Raw genomic sequence first — 21,011 nt, forward strand, 5'->3', positions numbered from 1 at the left:
CTTTTAGGTGGACACAGTCCTCAGTAACGTGTCCATGGCTTTTATGATAGCGACAAAATTTCGTCCTATCAGTATTTGCCTTCATGGGCTGCTGTCTTGGGAAGTGGATCCCAGCTTTTTTGAAGTCCGCAGCGGAGACTTCGGCGAAAATGCGATCTCTTGACGCATTTAGTGGAGTGTATGTTGTAAACTTTCCTCGAGGAGGTTTGGAATCCTTAATCCTTTCCTCCTTTTGCTTCTCGTTACCTCTTCGCGAGGTTCCAGCTTCATCTTTTTCGTGGTTCCTGGTTTTTTCTTGACTTTTGGGCCTCCTTAGATCTATGGCCCTCTGTTTCTCCTCGTAGGCGATGTACTTTCTTTGCCTTTTCGAAGAACGCATCCAACGTCTTCGGCTCTTCGATCCCGACAGCCTTAGCAAAGTCGCTGTCCCGATGTAATCCCCTGTCGAGGAGATACAACTTCATGCTTTCCTCGACTTTTACCTCTACGGCTGCTTTGTTGAACCGTTCGAGGTAGGACCTTAGAGGCTCGTTTTCGCCTTGAATAATGGCTTCGAGGGTCGCTTCAGTTTTTGGATGACGCCTCGAGGAAGTGAAGTGAGCCCGGAAGCGGGCGCATAGGTCCGACCAGGAGTCCACGGACCCTGGCGCCAAGCTCTTGTACCAAGCCATAGCGCCTTTCCTCAGAGTTGTGGGAAAGAGCTTACACTTGATAGAGCCTCGTACATTTCTGTACTCGAGGAGAGCTTCCAGATTTTCGATGTGCTCGTCCGGATCTGTCGAGCCATCGTAGGTATCCATTGCCGGTGGTTTCTCGAGTTCGACCGGTAGGGGGAGTTCTCGTATCCTTCGGGAAAGAGGGCCTTGGTGGCTTTCCCTTTCTTCCGGGGATCGGTTCCTCCGGTGGCGAGGAGGGTTGTCCCTTCTAGGGGAATGTCTCCTCGGTGGGGTGGAGTTTCGAGATATTGCCTCGTTTCTCCTTGGGCTCGACCTCCTCTCGCTTCTACGGCGAGGTGGTGAGCGTGACCTGGAGTAGGTTCTGCTCCTCACAGGTGTGGGTGAACGGCGAGCTGGGCGAGCTTGCGCTGTGATCCTCGATTCAGCAATTGCGTCGATGCGACGGCTTTGCTGCTCGAGCCTTTGATTTTGCTGCTCGTATCGCTGGTTCTGCTGCAGTAATAGGTCCGATTGGCGGTTGATTGCGTTGACCAGCGCAGCCATCATTTCCTGCATGGGGACGCCCGGGGGGATAGCCACTGCCGGAGTCGCCTGTGGCGGGGTAGCCACAGGGATCTGCGGTTCTTCTGGGTTGTAGGGCTCGTAATGCTCATCTTGCCCTCCTTGGCCATCTTCCGTTACGGAGGCGAATTGGCCGTCCAGCGGGTGGTACGGCGCGTAGTCCATCGGCGTCCCATGGTTGTCCTCCACGTGCTCCGGGATTTGGTGGTTGTTAACGCCAGCCATTGGTCGTGAAAGAGGTGTTTTGAAGGAAGTTTTAGTTTTTGGTTTGTTTAAACAGGGAAACTACAGTTCCCACAGACGGCGCCACTGATCGTGTTGATCAGAATGATGCGACTTCGCCGGCGTTTGCGGTGGTTGAGAGCGTTGAGACCCCTGTTGAAGCGGAGGGGGGTTGTGTACCTGCAGGCACTCCGACGCTCAAGTCAGTTTGTGTTTGTGAAGGTTTTCTTAGCTAAATAATGCGTATCTTGCAAATGAAGTGGAGTCACATATATATAGCCCCCAGCGCTGGGCCAAGACCCTTGATGGCATTAATGGCCATCAAGTGGCTGCTGGAAAACGGCTTGGAGGCCTTGATGTGCAGTAAATGCTCATCATTCCGGTTTACGGCCGTTACGATACGTAAGAGTATCAGACCGTTGGAGAGTCGAACACGTCTCGCGGGCTCTTCATGGTAGCTAGTTCGGGACGTTGCCTGTTCGACACTGTCGCTGGCTCGAGCATCTGAGCTCGACCCAGAACAGAGATGAGATTGTTGGGTGTAAATAAGCAAAGAATTCAATCATCTTCGTGAGCTTAGTTCAGTTGGTAGGGATATCGTACTATATGTGCAGGAGTCTGAGTTCGAACTCGGGACACTCCACTAATTCACCTTTAAGGTGAATTTTCTAGCTACTTGACAAAAAAAAAAACAAAGAATTCAATCGCCTATTCTTGTCGGAGTGCCACCGTGTGCAACCGTGAATGTTGCCGGAGGACCTTGGTGGGTGTTCCCGAAGGCCGACGTTGACCACCATGCAGACTAAGCATGCACGGAATTTTTATTAAATTATTTTTTACAAATATTTGAAAAAATATGAGTTTTTTTTTTTTAAATTTTTTTTAGAAACGCAAGTGTTGGACTTTTCGTGATAAAAAAAACTCCCCTAAACACTCTTCTTCAGCAGGATTTGGGTTAGTATTAATCACATTTGATAAAAGATATTTTAAAAAAATTGACAAATATAAAATATATTAAATGTTATTAACAGTATATAATTAAGTGATTTTTTTTACATACATGACTATATACCGATACATAAATAATTACTTTGCTAAAAAAACATGTTAACGGTGCCCTAATTTTAAGATATCTTATAATATAAAAATTCTATTCTAATAATGCAAGAATTTTTTCTATACAGCAATGCAAGAAATAATGATTGATCATTAAAATGCACAAGTTTTGATAAATATTTTCTAAATTTGCTTTCTTAACATGTGTCATCATTCTCCTTACTAATTTTTTTTGGTTATCATGACATGCATACAAAGTTTCTAGCGCCATTAGCGATCATATAAGGTGAGTTCTTACCATTTAGACCAATTCATTGTTGTTCTCCTTACTATATATATATATTTATAATGTCTCCATACTTTTTTTTTCTTTCGCTGCTAGTTTAATTTGGTTCGGAGACAGTTCTGAAATCAAGTGGTTCTAGCCCCCTCCCGATCGCAGTTGCGGGATCAAACCGTAGTTTTCCCTACCAAATTCAGCGTCAATTACCACTGAACCAACTAACGATTAATATAATGCCTCTTACTAATTTCTACCGTTAAAGATAGTATATGTAATGACCAATCATTTTATTAAATATATGTTGATTGAAATTGTAGTTTGTTAGTTTTATTAATAGAATTTTTTTTGACACTGATTTATAGAAATTTTTTTTTTCAAATGTTGAAGAAGCAGTGTCAGTAATGGAAACGGCTTGTGATGACACGGATTCAGTGAGGGAGTGGAGTTATTGGCGCATTTGAGTGTTAAACATCTCCGTCAGCTTGTCGAGCTGGGTTTCGATAGTTTTGAGTCTCGTTACATCACACTTTGCACACACACACACACACACACACACACACACACTCATCAACCAACTAGCAATCATTTGGTTATATAATAATGGAGTCTGGTGCTATGTCAGTTTTAATCCTTTGTCCTTTTCCTCTCATTAGTCTCAACAAACTTGATTCCATTTTGGTGTAGGGTCCTTATACGTACTGTGATAACCACCTGGCAGTTTGCTAGGCCAGCGAAGACTTTTCTAACAGAAACACAAAATGGAGTCTGAGAAAAAAGGAGAAGGGATTGTGAAGGTGGAACCAAAACCAAGTAATGGTTTTACTTCAAAAGCTGTTGATTTGTTAGAGAAGCTTATTGTCAAGTTATTCTATGATTCTTCACTTCCTCATCACTGGCTTGCTGGTAATTTTGCACCTGTTAAAGATGAGACACCTCCTGTTAAGGATCTTCCTGTTAAAGGACACCTTCCGGTTAGTCAAAATTGCATCTTTTGTTTTTGTTAATGTTGTTGTATGTTTTAACAGTTACAAGTGGAAGAGCCAGATAAGAAATTAACAGAATCTAGATGATCGGAGAAAAAAGAATTAAACTTGACACACTAATCTAGTGTGTGTTTGGTTTTTATGGTTGTGAAAATTGATTTTTGATTGAATGGTGTTGTTAAATTGTGCTTATTTTGTTAAAAGTGAGTTTAAGATAAATGGGACTTTGAGTGTGCTCCTCTCAAGGTTTCAAATTCGAATCTTCCCAATGTCATTTCTTGTGTTGGGTCAGTCTGCTTAAAATGGCCCCGCTAGTGGATGGTGGGATTGGCGTCCCTCCGATTAGTTTTTAAAAAAGAAAGAAAAGATAATATATATTTTTTGGAAACTCGGTATCCGGCCTAAGGATTGATTAGTCCAGAAGCCCTATCTCACCGTCCACTAGTGGGGGGACCAGATAGATGTTAGAGCAAAATTTTGTATGGACTGACTCAACACAAGAAATTGGCACAGAGAGGATTCCAAAATGAGACCTAGTGAGAAGTACACTTCATTGTCTCAACCCTATGTTACCAGGTCAACCCCTGGACGTTGATAAAATAGGTTTACGTTTGGATACATTTACATGAAAGTGAATTGAACAATAAATTGGAGAGTAAATTTCACGTTTGGAGATAAAAGCTACTAATATTGGCTTATTAGAATTAGTTCTAGAAGTAAAATCAATTATAATCTAAAATCAAACATACCAAAATGAATTTGAAGTTTTTAGAGCCGCTTTTGTCACTCTTAAAAGTGAATCCAGACATGTACTAGTTGAAGCTTTTTTACACAAGCATGAATTCATGTGTCACTATCATTAAAAATGTTTGGCTTTTTTTTTTTTTTTGGTGTACAAATGTTTGGCTTTTTGAGTTGGTTTTATTAAGTATTGTTGGAAAACTTATTTATTGGGACCACTAACACATCTTTAAATGATAATTAATTAAAAAGTTTGAATTTTGCTTATTGATGATAAAGACTAGGTTTGTAATTCTTATCTGAGGCTCATTATCACCGAGTAACCTTTCTATGCTATGTGAATATTGAAGCAGCTGTATTCTTGTAACAAACAAGATGATATATTGGAAATGTGCTTCAATATTTGAAGATTTTATGGTTTGGAAATTTTCTAATACTTTTTGTAAGGTAATGAATATAAGTAAGTCTTAATCTCAAGCACTGAAAAGTCGTTCATATTGAAAATTGAAAGCCAACAATAAAAATTCTAGCTAGCTATAACAAAAAAAAAAGAACTGTATGTTGGTTGATATATCGACATATTTTCACCTTCACTCAAATCAGTCGGTGTTTGTAGATTTCATGAAAAGGTCTCGTGATTATACAAAAACTGACAGCCATGTCCATCTTTCAGCCAGTTCTTGGATTATTATTTTTTCGTGAACTCAAAGATCTCCTGATGCAATTCTATTTAAGGAGTTGTCGGGGACTAAATGCATGCACCGCTTCCAACGTTGATTTGAACTGTGATTTGCTATGTTGTGGGAGCTAGTCCTTTTAGAGCATTATCAGGTCTTGCTGCTCACTACTTACCATTTGATGTGTATTGCAGGATTGCTTGAATGGAGAGTTTGTTAGGGTGGGATCCAATCCGAGGTTTGCTCCCGTGGCTGGATATCATTGGTAAAATTTGCCCCCCCCCCCCCTCCCCCCAACTTTTTTTTGTGCTTTAAATAGTATTTTATGAGATCTTTCACCAATCTTGGTGGAGGACACATATCGAGGTTTGATATAGATGTGGATCATCTTTAGTTTAATGTGGCTGTTATTCTCATACGGTGTTTTCCCTCTGCAGGTTTGATGGAGATGGGTGCGTGATATTGTGTTTTCAGTAATAACTATAACAAGTTGTGTCAAAAAGTAACTATAACAAGTTCATGATTTTTGTATGTAGTCTTTGAATGTTCATCTATGTATCAATTAATTGCAGAATGATTCATGGTTTGCGTATCAAAGATGGAAAAGCTACATATGTTTCCCGCTTTGTGAAAACTTCTCGTTTTAAACAAGAAGAATACTTTGGAGGCTCTAAATTTATGAAGGTACATAAAGAAAGTAAAAGTATAGACAATTAGTGAAGAATATAACAATGAAAAGTATATAAAGCTACATGGTTTGGTTTATATTTGCAAGATAAATGCGTCTTAGTTTATGCCATTTTCAGATTGGAGATCTCAAAGGTCTATTTGGACTGTTAATGGTTAACGTGCAAATGTTGCGAGCTAAACTGAAAGTACTGGATGTTTCTTATGGACATGGAACAGGTAACTTGTGCTATGCAATTTGCGTCCTATATGACAAACATGATTCTTATTCCTCTCTCAATTTCTTTAAAGTGAATGGAGAATTTGTTACATGATGATACTTCGTCTTGTGTATGACTTGAAGATATGAAACTAATTTGTGTTCATATTCTTATGCCGAGCAGCTAATACAGCTCTCGTATATCACCATCAAAAGCTTCTAGCACTCTCAGAAGGAGACAAACCTTGTGAGTACTTTTCCTTTCTGTTTTACACTTTTGCTTATATGAAAGATATAAACTTGTTCTATTTAAAATGCCATCAATAAAATAGAGAACATAGTGGTTAAAAAGATTCATCAAGTTCAGCCATTATGATCTTAAGCAACAAGTTTTATTTTCCATCTCTCTTGGAGAAAGCAACTTCAGTCTAATTAGTGACTTAATCACAATGTTATGAAAACCAGACCGAATCAGCCGGTGCTACCAGAAACCAGCCAGTTTGCCGGCTGGTTTGATCCTGATTACATTACAGTTTGATTGAACTAGATTGGACTGGAGTTGAATCACAGTTGGTTCAACCAGTTTTCATTTTTTACTTTATATTTACTTTTTAATACATTTTTATTTATTTGTCGTGGTTCAACCAACTGAATCAATTGAACCATTATCCGGAGGTCTCACTGGTTTGATCTCCGGTCTAGTTTTTAAAACATAGTAAATTCATAATTGTATCACAGTGTTCGACTAGCTATAATCGTATTTACCTCTTCTCCTATGGTGCTGAAGTAGTCTCATTTTAAATTTTGCAGATGCTATTAAAGTTTTTGAAGATGGTGATTTGCAGACACTTGGTCAGCTAGATTATGACAAGAGATTGGGCCATAGCTTCACTGCTCATCCAAAAGTTGACCCATTTACCGGTGAAGCCATCTTTATATAAGTGATTAAGTTGAGTGATATAATGGTATAGTGATTCCTGTTGGTGTGCAACGAGCTCAAAAACACGAGTCAAACGATAGGCACGGTTGGCGCAGAACTTGCACACACACACGATAGGTGCTTTAGGCTCAAAACTCGAACACAGGACACAAGTGATAGGCGCAGATTAGGTTTAGGAACTTGAACACACACACAATTTCTTTTTTTTTTTGGTCAAGTAGCCTAGTGGCTAGAAATTCCACCCTTAAGGTGGATAAGTGGGATGACCGGGGTTCAAACCCCGGTCGCCTGCATATATAATGCAATGTCCCTTCCAACTGAGCTATGCTCACGAGACACACACACACAATTTCTAACTATGGAAGAAGATGAATAATATGAAGAGATATAAAATAGAGAGGGAAGTAATCACTATTATGAAGAGTACTAGTATTTATAGATGAGTCACTAACTAACAAAACAAAATTTTGAATCTATATTCACTCACATGTTCACTAACTAACAGAACAACATTTCGAATCTATAACAAACTTAAACAACAAACTCTGACAAACTTGTTTCTTAAGATACAAGTAATTGATTTAGATTACAATGAATTACTCTCAACATATAACTTTTCTATTTGCAGGAGAGATGTTTACATTTGGATATTCACATACACCACCATATATCACATATAGAGTAGTTTCAAAGGATGGTTTTATGCATGATCCTGTTCCCATAACAATATCAGATCCAATTATGATGCATGACTTTGCCATCACAGAGAATTATTCAATATTTATGGATCTTCCTCTGTACTTTAGGCCAAAGGTACTGTAGGTGCTATTCATATGATCCGACTAAAGATTAGTTTGTTAATTATATCGTTCAACTATGTGAAGCTTGATTTTTTAAACTCTAAAACTGGAATTGTGGAATAAAAATCCATTTTTCAGGAAATGGTGAAGAATAAGACATTGATATTCTCTTTTGATTCAACCAAGAAAGCTCGTTTTGGTGCCCTACCTCGATATGCTAAGGATGAGAATCTTATTAGATGGTTTGAACTACCAAACTGCTTCATATTCCACAATGGTATGTTTGTTTGCTTTTATTTCTCCTTAATATAATATATTCATTTCCCCGTTCTTTTGATTTTCAGTTCATAGTAACATGCAAACCACTGCAAGATAGAATAAGAGCAATGAATTATGCTTATAGGTTATGGAAAAAAAAGCAAGATTCAATTTGTGCTGTAAATTCTTTATTTCTGATAGACATGCCCATTTTTATCGTTTATACGACTCTTTTTTTTTTTTCCTTTTCTAGCCAATGCTTGGGAAGAGGAGGATGAAATTGTCTTGATCACGTGCCGCGCAGAGAATCCAAATTTGGACCAGGCCAACGGGGCCATCAAGGAAAAGCTTGAAAATATCACAAATGAGCTGTAACAAAACCTTGTTCTTATATGCAAATTTTTGGAGCAAATTTTGTTGATTGTTATTCTATATTTACAGTTATCAAACTCTTTCCAGGTATGAAATGAGATTTAACATGAAAACCGGTGAAGCTTCTCAAAAGAAACTATCAGCATCTGCTGTAGACTTCCCTAGGGTGAATGACAGCTACACTGGCAGGTTAGATTATTCTCTCCATGTTGATAATTAGGGTAGGCCAAATACTGAACTTGTAAATTAGTCTACTTAATCATTAGGGTTGAGCCAACATAATTTTTTAGTTTATATATATACAAGTAATAAGTATTAATCTATTGATGCATGTTTACTAGTACTAAACTAATGCACTAGATCACATCAGAACTCCGCAATCAAATGTGCTTGAGAAAAAGTAACATTAGAATAGGTTTGGTTGGTTGAGTGACTGTGTTAGGTTGTGCTCAGTGCTCCCCCCTATTAATCATCTGTCAATCTGATAGTTGGTATTTTTCATTGTCACATTCTTTTTTATAATGTGCTTATTTGAAAATGAGTAGTATTTCAGTGCTACAATATGTGCTTTCCTAATTGTGTTTTAAGAGAAAGAATTAAGTTTATGCATAATAACCTGTATATTTACTATTTTCATTTCATCAGGAAACAACGATTTGTATATGGAACTACATTAGACAGCATTGCTAAGGTTACTGGGATTATTAAATTTGATTTGCACGCCAAACCGGATTTGGGAAAATCTAAGCTTGAAGTTGGAGGAAATGTTCAAGGTCTTTACGACTTGGGACCAGGAAGGTTTGGCTCGGAGGCTGTTTTTGTTCCACGCGTCCCTGGCACTGATTCTGAAGAAGATGATGGATACTTGATCTTATTTGTACATGATGAGAATACCGGGTATCGCTTTCCTCTGAACACATCAATCAATGAATTATATGAAATTAAATTATATGCACTGTCAGCGTAAAGTTATTTTACACTAACAACCAATCACAATTGGCAAAGACAACAAACACGGTTAATAGAATAAAAGTAAACATGGTTTTAAACTTGAAACTGCAGGAAATCATTCGTGCATGTTATCGATGCAAAAACAATGTCAGCAGATCCTGTTGCAGTTGTAGAATTGCCTCAAAGAGTTCCATATGGTTTCCATGCTTTATTTGTGACAGAGGTGTGTGTTACTTCATAAAATTAGTGTTACTTCATAAAACTAATTTTAAATGCATAGTATTTCATTTTTGATGGATCTATTTACAGGATCAACTGCAAGAACAGGCTAAATTGTAAACATGTGGACAAACCTCATTGCATTTCATTGCACTGCCTCAATCTGTGTACAAATCTTTCTACAAACCATATAGTATTTGTTTGGATATTCTACAATGGAATAGAGTTTCCATTTTATCATTTGCAAAGTGAACAAAACAGAAGGAATCATACTTATTCATATATCTTCTTTATCTTTGACACACTAGTATTGTATCTATTATGCTTTTAAAATTTTAAAACTTATTTCTAAAAGCACAGTGTAAAGATTAGGATTAAATAGTTATGCTGACATGCAATGACATTGTCATTTAATATCAACAGTCTATTTATGATGAAATCGAGTTGACCCAAAATATATAAAAAATATATTTTAATGACTTTTTTACCATGTGTTAAAAAAGAAGAAGACTTTTTTACTAAAAAAAGGTAGACAATTTTAATGACAATTTTTTATTTATTTAATAACTAAATATAATAGATATTAAGATGTCAAACTTTTTATATGACACCTTCAATAATTCTTTACTAGATATTGACCGTTGGATTGAAAAGTACCATAACATAGATTATATATTTAAAATATAACATTAATGAGGACCATAATTCGATTCTCGCAACTGCAATCGGGAGAAGGCTTAAACTATTTAATGCTAGAATTGACCCCCGAACCAGATTAAACTGGTGGTGAAAGTAAAAAAAAATTAATCGAAAATCATTTGATACGTCAATGAGATACATCAAAATTAATGTTTTACGAACATTCAAAAAATGAGTTAATTTTGATGTATCTCATGGACCTATCAAATAAATTTCGATTAATGTCATATTTTATAGACATGATTTATATTATAATATAGTTCAATCCAACGGTCAATTTTGTAAGACGATTATCTAATAAAAAATTATCGGAGGTGTCTTATTTTAAAATTTGACATCTTGATGTCATTTGATCCTAATTAACCTTATATACACGCATTCTTAATTTTATAAGTAATTTTGTGGTTGATAATATATAAATCAATAATATTTTGTATTTAAATACAGTGATAGGTCCGTTTCTTAGCACAAAATTTTCTAATTTGAAAAATCAACAATGTTGTCATATTATCCTAACTAATTTGTGATTAATATTTTAAAATAAGTATAAGTATTCAAATAATTTGAAAAGAAATTAATAGAAGTACATGAATAATAAGTTGCCAACTTGATCCTGTTTTGACCCGATGTCAGATTATTATATGGGCAATCTTTTTGTCAAAATAATTAGCTTAATTCCAGTTTTGATTCTTATATTTTTATCATTTTGCATAATTAGTTCCTCAATTTTTAAAATTTGACAGTTTTGATCCTTATGGGGGCGTTTGTTTCAAGGTTGTTAATTTTACTCCCAGGAATCATATTCTCAGGAAATAATAATGGGAACTTTATTCCCAGGTATTTTAAAAAAAATATGTTTGGTTCATATTAACTACATTCCTAGGAATTATTAATAAAAGTGGGTAAAAGAGAAGTTATTGGAAGTTATTTAAAATGTATTCCCATTTTCATGGGAACTTTTCTTTCCCACCCATTTCATTGGGAATAAAATCATGGGAATAAGAGAAGTTATTGGAAGTTATTTTATTCCAAGGAAACTTCATATCCAGGAATAATTTCATGTCAACCTTGTAACAAACATGGGTATATTTATTCCAACCCATATATTCCCAGGAATATTATTCCTAACCTTGAAACAAACACCCCCTAAGTCAAGTATTTTATCTAAACTATGGTAATACAACACGTTTTAAATTAAAAATCCATTTGGATTGATTTATTTTTGAGCTTATATAAAACAACTGATGCAAATAAATAAGTTTTTAAGTTAATTCATAAGTTCTAACTAACTAAAATTGTATTTTTATAAGCTGTTTTCATAAACTTTCAATACATAACTTCTTGACAAACTTACAACACATTAAAACTTATTTATTTGTATAAGCTGTTTTACATAAGCTAAAAAAACCAGCGAATCCAAACGCCTTAAGTTTAAAAAGAAACTTTCTTACGATCTCATTGATGTTGATATTTTTTCATCATCAGATCATATATCACGTCATTTAAAACATGTCATATTGCAAATTTATAGTTAAACAATAAAACGTAGAGACAAAAACGGTAAAATTTCAAAATAAAAAGACAAATTCTATAAAACGTTGAAAATAAGAAACCAAAACTGCAATTATCTTCGAATTTGATTGGATCCTACACAACACTAAATTTTATAAGAACTTAAAAATATGAGTTTAATGTAGATGCACTGACGGTGTAAAATAATTTTACACGATCATCTAATAAACAACTATCATTTTGTCATATATTAAGAAAGAGATGAAGTGAGATGACATGACGAAAAACATGATTGATATTGATAGATGTTAAATTACACCGTCAGAGCATATATTTTTTTGGCTTAAATATGTCATTAGTCCCTGCAATTACACCAAATTTTGGTATTGGTCCCTGTACTTTTTTTTGTTGGGTTTAAGTCCTTGCAATTACATTGAGTTTTGGTATTAGTCCTTACTGTTAGTTGACAGTTACAAAAATGTTAAAAGTTAACGGAGTGCCACGTGGCCCAATCAATATATGCCACGTGGCACTGTAAAAGGCTTTTTTTTTTGGGATAATTCACATTTATTGTTTTTTTTTGTTACAATTCACATTTATTGTTTTTACTTTTACCATAGTATTTACTATTAATTATTATTATTATTGGCTCTCTCTCTAAATATTTTTATCTTCCCTCTCTCTAAGCAAATACCGCCCACCACCAACAACTCCGCCCTGCTCCGCCGTAAAATCCAAATCTGGCCGGCAAACATGTAGATCCTTGCTCTTGGTGGTGCGATCGGGTCTGTTGAAATCGCGACACCAACCTCTAACCCGGTTGGGTCTTGCTCCAAATGGTGGTCTATTGTACTCTGTGAGAGCTCGCCGTCGTCATTGCTATTCGCCATCGTTGTTTCTGGGTTCTTCTTGTTCGCGTTTCTGGGGTGTTGGCTCTGTTGCTGTGTTCTTCTAATAATAGTAATTACAAACTAACGCAACATATTCAAGGTTGTTGGTTGTTGTTGATGAAGATGAAGTTATTTGTTGGTTGTTGATGAAGAACATAAATTGGTATTTGAGTATGTCATGGTGGTTTCATGTGTAGAAGAAGATGGGTGTGACGTGATCATTTGACACCTATATGTTTGTTTTTAATTTAATTTTGGAGTTATTTTTTATTAATAATAGTAATTAATGGTAGAAATAATGATAAAAGAAAAACAAAAAAAAAATGAGCCTTTTACAGTGCCAAGTGGCATAAATTGATTGGGCCATGTGGCACTCCGTTAACTTTTAACATTTTTGTAACTGTCAACTAATAGTAAGGACTAATACCAAAACTCAATGTAATTGCAAGGACCTAAACCCAACAAAAAAAAGTGCAGGGACCAATACCAAAATGTGGTGTAATTGCAGGGACTATTGACATATTTAAGCCTATTTTTTTTTTCTAAAAATATAGGGTATTTAGTAAAAAAAAAATAAAAATACTGGGTATTATTTGTGGCTACTCTGAGACAAATGACAATGACAAGAAAGCACAAAGTGGAGGAAGTTTCAAAGTATATGTAGAATCTACACACTACTATGATAACCACGTGGCAGTTATAAGGCCACAATGGAATGAAATGGAAACCATAGAAAAAACAAGCATCATCATTTCATTATATTGCACCGCTATCACAAACCCAATTACGTAAATATCAAGGCTTTCTTTCCAACTCAAACCCACAATGGAGTCTGAGAAAAAAGTAGGAGGGATTGTGAAAATAGAACCAAAACCCAGTAATGGTTTCACTTCAAAAGCTGTTGATTTGTTAGAGAAAGTTATTGTCAAGTTATTTTATGATAATTCACTTCCTCATCACTGGCTTGCTGGTAATTTTGCACCTGTTAAGGATGAGACACCTCCTGTTAAGGATCTTCCTGTTAAAGGACACCTTCCGGTTAGTCAAAATTGCTTCTTTTGTTTTTGTTAATGCTGTATGTTTTATTTATCTGTTGGGGGTGTTTTTGTCTTTTTTTTCCTTAATTTGAAGTGGGAGGACCCAGATAAGGAATTAACAGAATCTAGATGATCAGGAAAAAAAGAATTAAATTTGATACACTAATCTAGTGTGTGTTTTTGGTGGTTGTGAAAATTGATTTTTGATTGAATTGGTTTTGTTAAATTGTGTTTAATTTTTTATAAGTGTGTTTAAGATAAATGATAATTTGAGTGTGGTACTCTCAATGTCTCATGTTCGAATCCTCCCCGTGTGTGTCGGGTCAGTCTACTTTAAATGGCCTCCTGCTAGTGGATTGTGGGATTGACGTCCCTCTGATTAGTTGGCACTCGGACCGGGTATCGAGTCTTAAAAAAGGAAAGAAAAGATAAACTAGATTGTTTTTGGAAACTCGGTATCCGACCGAGCCAAACTCTGCATGGATTAACCTAACACAAGAAATTGGCACCGAAAAGTTAGAGCTTGTCCTGTGTCGGACACACGTGTGTTTAAGACAAATCCCACTAATCCCACTTATGATTACATTAAATTATGTCATTTTTTCAAATTATTATCGGTGTCAACGTGTCCGTGTCTATGTTCGTGCTATGTTTGTGCTTCATAGCTCTGTATGGACTGACCCAACACAGGAAATTGGCAACGAGATGATTCCAAACTGAGACCTAAGGAGCAGACTTCAAGGTCTCAAGCTTATGCCACCAGGCCAACCCATGGGCGTTGATAAAATAGATTTATGAAGCATACCAAAATGAATTTTTTAAGTTTTTAGAGTTGCTTTTGTCACTCTTAAAAGTGAATCCAAACATGCACATAGTTGAAGCTTTTTTACACAAGCATGAATTCATGTGTCACTCATCATTTAAAAAATTTGACTATTTGAGTTGTTTTTATTAAGTATTTTTGTCAAACTTATATATTGGGAACGCTAACACATCTTTAAATGATTATTAATTAAAAAGTTTGACTCACTAGGTTTGTAATTCTTATCTGAGGCTCAGTATCATTTTATGGTTTGGAAATTTTCTAATACGTTTTGTAAGGAAATGAATATAAGTCTTAATCTCAAGAACTGAAAAGTCATTATTGAAAATTGAAAGCCAAAAACTAAGAATTCTAGCTAGCTATAATGAAGATAAGAACTGTATGTTGGTTGATTTATTGACATATTTTCCCCTTCATTCCAATCAGTCGGTGTTTGTAGATTTCATGAAAAGGTCTTGTGATTATAAGAAAACTTACAGCCATGTCTATCTTTCAGGCTTCAGCCAGTTCTTTGATTATTATAGTTTTTTTTTTGTGAACTCAAAGATTTCCTGAGGCAATTCTATTTAAGGAGTTGTCGGGCGCTAAATTCAAGCACCTTTTCTAACGTGGATTTGAACTGTGATTTGCTTTGTTGTGGGAGACTAGCTCTTTTAGAGCAATATCAGTTCTTGCTGCTCATCACTTACCATTTGATGTGCTGCAGGATTGCTTGAATGGAGAGTTTGTTAGGGTGGGACCCAATCCAAGGTTTGCTCCCGTGGCTGGATATCACTGGTAAATTTTGTCCCTTATAGCTTATCAGTATAATATGCGATCTTTCACCAATCTTAGTGGAAAATACATATCTACGTGATCCATATAGCTTATCAGTATATCGGTTTTTTTTTTATCCGTATTTAATTTCTATGGAAAGGTTTGGTATAAATGGTCTTTCAGTTTCTGAACAAAAAATGTATTCATAGTGTGGAGTTTTATGCTCATACGGTGCTTTCCTTCTGTTTTTGCAGGTTTGATGGAGATGGGTGCGTGATATTGTGTTTTCAGTAACTATAACAAGTTCATGATTTTGGTATGTAGTCTTTGAATATTGATCTATGTATCCATTATTTTCAGAATGATTCATGGTCTGCGTATTAAAGATGGAAAAGCTACATATGTTTCCCGCTTTGTGAAAACTTCTCGTCTTAAACAAGAAGAATACTTTGGAGGCGCTAAATTTATGAAGGTATATAAAGAAAGTAAAAGTATAGAAGTTTAGTAAATAATAGACTAGTGAAAAGAAATGTTTGTTTTATACTTGGAAGATAAATGCGTCTTCTTGTATGCCATTGTCAGATTGGAGATCTCAAAGGTCTATTTGGACTGTTAATGGTTAACATGCAATTGTTGCGAGCTAAATTGAAAGTAGTGGATGTTTCTTATGGACATGGAACAGGTAACTTGTGCTATGTAATTTTTTGTCAAATTCAAGCTCCTAGGATTTATCTATTTTTATATTAGCCAACTTTTTCAGTACAACTCAAATATATTTCATAACTTTTGTAATTCATGTCCAATTTGAAGATTACGTTTGTGTTGGATAGTATTGGCTTTCGTTTGCAATTTGTGTCCTATACAACAAACATGATTCTTATTCTTCTCTAAATTTTTAAATTAGTCCTTCATTTTCTTCTCTAAAGTGAATGGAGAATTCTTATTCCTCTCTGGTTAATGATACATGTTTTGGCAAGTCTGAGCTTTGAACTGGGAATATTAAGCTCTTGTGTATGACTTGAAGATATGAAACTAACTTGTGTTCATACTCTTATGCTACCAGCTAATACAGCTCTTGTATATCACCATCAGAAGCTTCTAGCACTCTCAGAAGGAGACAAACCTTGTGAGTACTTTTCCTTTCTGTTTTACTTATATCAAAGTTATAAACTTGTTATGAAATGCCATCAATAAAATAGAGAACATAGTGTTTAAAATGATTCATCAAGTTCAAGTGTATATCTCTTGGAGAAAGCAACTTCAGTCTAATTAGTGAGTTAATCTCAATGTTAATAAAACCAGACCGAATCAGCCGGTCCAACCAGAAACCAACCAGTTCGCCGGTTGGTTTGATCCCGATTACATTGCAGTTTGATTGAACTAGATCGGACCGGAGTTGAATCACGGTTGGTTCAACCAGTTTTCATTTTTTACTTATTAATACATTTTTATTTATTTTGTCACACGGGTTGAACCAACCGAATCAATTCAACCATGAACATGAAGTCTCACTGGTTTGATCTCCGGTCTAGTTTTTAAAACATAGTAAATTCATAATTCATAATTGTATTATCAGTGTCCGACTAGCTATAACTGTATTTACCTCTTCTACTACGGTAATGAAGTAGTCTCATTTTAAATTTTACAGATGCTATTAAGGTTTTTGAAGACGGTGATTTGCAGACACTTGGCCTGCTAGATTATGACAAGAGATTGGGCCATAACTTCACTGCTCATCCAAAAGTTGACCCATTTACTGGTGAAGCCATCTTTATATAAGTGATTAATTTGAATGATATAATGTTATAGTAATTCGGATCTGACAAATAACTTTTCTATTTGCAGGAGAGATGTTTACATTTGGATATTCACATGCACCACCATATATCACATACCGAGTAATTTCAAAGGATGGTTTTATGCATGATCCTGTTCCCATAACAATATCAGATCCAATCATGATGCATGACTTTGCCATAACCGAGAATTATTCAATATTTATGGATCTTCCTCTGTACTTTAGGCCAAAGGTATTGTAGGTGCTATTCATATGATCCGACTAAAGATTAGTTTGTTAATTACATCGTTCAACTATGTGAAGCTTGATTTTGAAACTCTGAAACTGATCTGGTATCACTTGATGGAAATTAAATGAATCTTGAATTGTGGATTGAAATCCAATTTTCAGGAAATGGTGAAGAATAAGACATTGATATTCACTTTTGATTCAACCAAGAAAGCTCGTTTTGGTGTCCTACCTCGGTATGCTAAGGATGAGAAGCTCATAAGATGGTTTGAACTCCCGAACTGCTTCATATTTCACAATGGTGCGTTTGTTTGCTTTTTTTCTCCTTAAATTAATGTCGGGTCAAATATGTTTTTAGTCCTTTCAAAATCACTTTCTTTCAAGTTTAGTCCCTATTAAATTTTAATGGTAATTTTAGTCCTCCATAATATTGCAGTTTGTTAGAAAAATGGATACTTTTAGTCCCTCGAAATAGTCCCGATAAAATGGAAATAGGGACTAAAAGCGAGTAAATGTTTTTGAGGGACTAAACTTAAAAGCTAGTGATTTTGTAGGGATTAAAAACACATTTAACTCTTTAACATATATTGATTTCCCCATTCTTTTGATTTTCAATTCATAGTAATGTCAAAGTTGAACACATTTTACTAACATGCAAACCACTGCAAGATAGAATAAGAGCAATGAATTATGCTTATTAGGTTAGGGGAAAAAAGCAAGCTTCAATTTGTGCTGTAAATTCTTTAATTCTGATTTCTGATGGACGTGCCCATTTTCATCGTTTATATGACTTATTTTTTACTCTCTAGCCAATGCTTGGGAGGAGGAGGATGAAGTTGTCTTGATCACGTGCCGCCTGGATAATCCAGATTTGGACCAGGTCAACGGGGCCATTAAGGAAAAGCTTGAAAATTTCTCAAATGAGCTGTAAAAAGACTTGTTCTTATATGCAATTTCTTGGAGCAAATTTTGTTGATTGTTATTCTATATTTACAGTTATTGAATTCTTTCCAGGTATGAAATGAGATTTAACATGAAAACCGGTGAAGCTTCTCAAAAGAAACTATCAGCATCTGCAGTAGATTTCCCTAGAGTGAATGAAAGCTACACTGGCAGGTTAGCTTATTCTCTCCATGTTGAAAATTAGGGTAGGCCAATACTGAACTTGTAAATTACAGTAGTCTACTTAATCATTAGGGTTGAGTCAACATAGTTTTTTAGTCTATATACTACTACAACACATATATACAAGTAACGAGCATTAGTCAATGGATGTGTTTACCAGTACTAATTCACTAGATCACATAAGAACTCTACAGTCAAACGTGCTTGAGAAAAAGTAGTACTAGGATCAGTGACCTCTAAGAAATGTTCTGACTTATGCTTGATCCTATATGTTGACTGCGTCAAATTTTTAGACTAGAACCAAATCTTAAACCCAAAAAAATCGAATGATATGGTCTAATTAAGACCGGATCGAAGCAGGAAAAGATCAAATTGACTCGAAGATGTTATATCAATACACAAAAGAAAAATAGTCCAAGCAACTCTACGTATAAAATTTTCTATATAACAAATGTAAATACAAAATAACTACAAAATAAAAATTCATACAAGACAGGTTGGATAATTTGACAACGGGTCATTAAACGATATCTTAATTTGTCCCTATTTTAAATTTTATTATTTGATATAGTCTAGTCCAAACCAAAATGGTTCGAGAAGGGGTGAGTGACCGACTAGGTTGGGTTGTGCTCCCCCTATTAATCATCTGTCAATTTGATAGTTTGTAATTTGATTGCCACATTCTTTTTTATAATGTGCTTATTTCAAACTGAGTATTTCAGGGCTACAATATGCGCTTTCCTAATTGTGTTTTTTAAGAGAAAAGCAATCAAGTTTATGCATGTCTATCATAATAGCCTGTATATTATTATTTACTATTTTCATTTCATCAGGAAACAACAATATGTATATGGAACCACATTAGACAGCATTGCTAAAGTTACTGGGATTATTAAATTTGATTTGCACGCCAAACCGGATTTGGGAAAATCTAAGCTTGAAGTTGGAGGAAATGTTCAATGTCTCTATGACTTGGGACCAGGAAGGTTTGGCTCGGAGGCTGTTTTTGTTCCACGCGTCCCTGGCACTGATTCTGAAGAAGATGATGGATACTTGATCTTATTTGTACATGATGAGAATACCGGGTATCCCTTTCCTCTGAACACATCAATCAATGAATTATATGAAATTAAATTATATGCACCGTCAGCGTAAAGTTATTTTACACTAACAACCAATCACAACTGGCAAAGACAACAAACACAGGTAATAGAATAAAAGTAAACATGGTTTTAAACTTGAAACTGCAGGAAATCATTCGTGCATGTTATCGATGCAAAAACAATGTCAGCAGATCCTGTTGCAGTTGTAGAATTGCCTCAAAGAGTTCCATATGGTTTCCATGCTTTCTTTGTGACAGAGGTTTGTGTTACTTCATACATTTATTTCTACTTAATTTTAAATGCATAATAATTCATTTTTTCATGGATCTCTTTACAGGATCAACTGCAAGAACAGGCTAAATTGTAAACATGTGGACAACCTCATTCCACTGCACTGCCTCAATCTGTGTACACATCTTTCTACAAACCATATAGCATTTGGATATTCTACAATGGAAGAGAGTTTCCTTTTTATTATTTGCAAAGTGAACAAAACAGAAGGAATCATATTTATTCATATATCTTCTTTATCTTTGATACACTAATATTGCATCTATTATGCTTTTAAAATTTTAAAACTTATTGCTAAAATCACTGCCTAAAGATTAGGATTACATGGTTATGTTATTTTATGTTTATTTTAAAACTTATTGCTAAAATCACTGCCTAAATCACTGTCTAATTCACAGTGAGTACAATAGAGTTACTCATTTTAGATGTTTAACGGTATGTTTAGTACGTACAATGAGGGAGACAAAAGTGTTAGAAGTCCCACATTGACTAGAGATATGATATAGATAACCTTTATAAGGATAGTGCAAATAACATAGGGTCCCACATTTTAAGCTTTCTTCGTAGTTCTGTGAGCACCAACAATTTTAACGGTATGTGAGCAGAACTACGAAGAAAGGGGAAGAGAGTGTTTCAATTGAGCACCAACAACTTGACAATGGCGATTCTATGAAAGGACATGCCTTGTCAACTCACTGTTATTGTTATTTTAATTTTTGGCGCAAAAAGAAGCCACAAATCCGACAAACAGTTTAGATGGTTACTACATTTTAAACATCGCTAAGGCGCTAATTGTATTTAGCTGATTGTCAGAACTATAGGGGTGGAAATAGGAACTAGACTTTGTAAGGTTTAAGTTCGACCTATAATTTTTTTAATGACTAACCCGTAAAAAAAATTTATGGTCTGTTATAGATTTATTTTATAGGTATGAACATAACCTTTTGAAAGTTTTATAAGATCCATTAGTTTGTTTAAATTTCATGCGAATGTGTTTAAATAATTAATTATATTTATGTTTAAATAGACTAATAAATTAATGAGATTAAACTATTTTCTTATGTTTAACATGACATTATAGAGAAGTATATTTCAATTCTAGTATATAATAATACATTTAAAT

At 35.1% G+C, this 21,011-nt stretch overlaps 2 protein-coding genes across 2 annotated transcripts; both read left to right on the forward strand.

Annotated features, from left to right (window-relative positions):
• The first annotated feature begins 3,369 nt into the window (after nucleotides 1-3,369).
• On the forward strand, nucleotides 3,370-9,928 carry LOC123893809 (carotenoid 9,10(9',10')-cleavage dioxygenase 1-like). The gene is made up of 14 exons (XM_045943609.1): nucleotides 3,370-3,770; nucleotides 5,395-5,465; nucleotides 5,638-5,652; nucleotides 5,773-5,884; nucleotides 6,007-6,106; nucleotides 6,271-6,333; nucleotides 6,897-7,007; nucleotides 7,655-7,839; nucleotides 7,965-8,103; nucleotides 8,338-8,455; nucleotides 8,544-8,645; nucleotides 9,102-9,353; nucleotides 9,519-9,630; nucleotides 9,717-9,928. The coding sequence occupies exons 1-14, from the start codon at nucleotides 3,558-3,560 to the stop codon at nucleotides 9,744-9,746; spliced, it is 1,623 nt and encodes a 540-aa protein (XP_045799565.1). The 5' UTR covers nucleotides 3,370-3,557; the 3' UTR covers nucleotides 9,747-9,928.
• A 3,490-nt stretch (nucleotides 9,929-13,418) lies between these two features.
• LOC123893808 (carotenoid 9,10(9',10')-cleavage dioxygenase 1) lies at nucleotides 13,419-20,188 on the forward strand. Its single transcript, XM_045943608.1, has 14 exons — nucleotides 13,419-13,765; nucleotides 15,294-15,364; nucleotides 15,598-15,612; nucleotides 15,704-15,815; nucleotides 15,926-16,025; nucleotides 16,407-16,469; nucleotides 16,992-17,102; nucleotides 17,189-17,373; nucleotides 17,532-17,670; nucleotides 18,179-18,296; nucleotides 18,384-18,485; nucleotides 19,328-19,579; nucleotides 19,745-19,856; nucleotides 19,935-20,188. Exons 1-14 carry the CDS (start codon nucleotides 13,553-13,555, stop codon nucleotides 19,962-19,964), a joined length of 1,623 nt encoding a protein of 540 aa, XP_045799564.1. The 5' UTR covers nucleotides 13,419-13,552; the 3' UTR covers nucleotides 19,965-20,188.
• Nucleotides 20,189-21,011: the final 823 nt, after the last annotated feature.

This window comes from Trifolium pratense, linkage group LG7, assembly GCF_020283565.1.
Source record: "Trifolium pratense cultivar HEN17-A07 linkage group LG7, ARS_RC_1.1, whole genome shotgun sequence".
Taxonomy (NCBI): domain Eukaryota; kingdom Viridiplantae; phylum Streptophyta; class Magnoliopsida; order Fabales; family Fabaceae; genus Trifolium; species Trifolium pratense.

Coding starts and splice junctions, on each gene's coding strand:
- LOC123893809 (XM_045943609.1), top strand. CDS start 3,558: ATGGAGTCTGAGAAAAAAGGAGAAGGGATTGTGAAGGTGGAACCAAAA. Junction 7,840..7,964: donor CTCTGTACTTTAGGCCAAAG/GTACTGTAGGTG, acceptor TCCATTTTTCAG/GAAATGGTGAAGAATAAGAC. Junction 9,354..9,518: donor GTACATGATGAGAATACCGG/GTATCGCTTTCC, acceptor TTGAAACTGCAG/GAAATCATTCGTGCATGTTA.
- LOC123893808 (XM_045943608.1), top strand. CDS start 13,553: ATGGAGTCTGAGAAAAAAGTAGGAGGGATTGTGAAAATAGAACCAAAA. Junction 13,766..15,293: donor CTGTTAAAGGACACCTTCCG/GTTAGTCAAAAT, acceptor GATGTGCTGCAG/GATTGCTTGAATGGAGAGTT. Junction 16,470..16,991: donor CTCAGAAGGAGACAAACCTT/GTGAGTACTTTT, acceptor TAAATTTTACAG/ATGCTATTAAGGTTTTTGAA.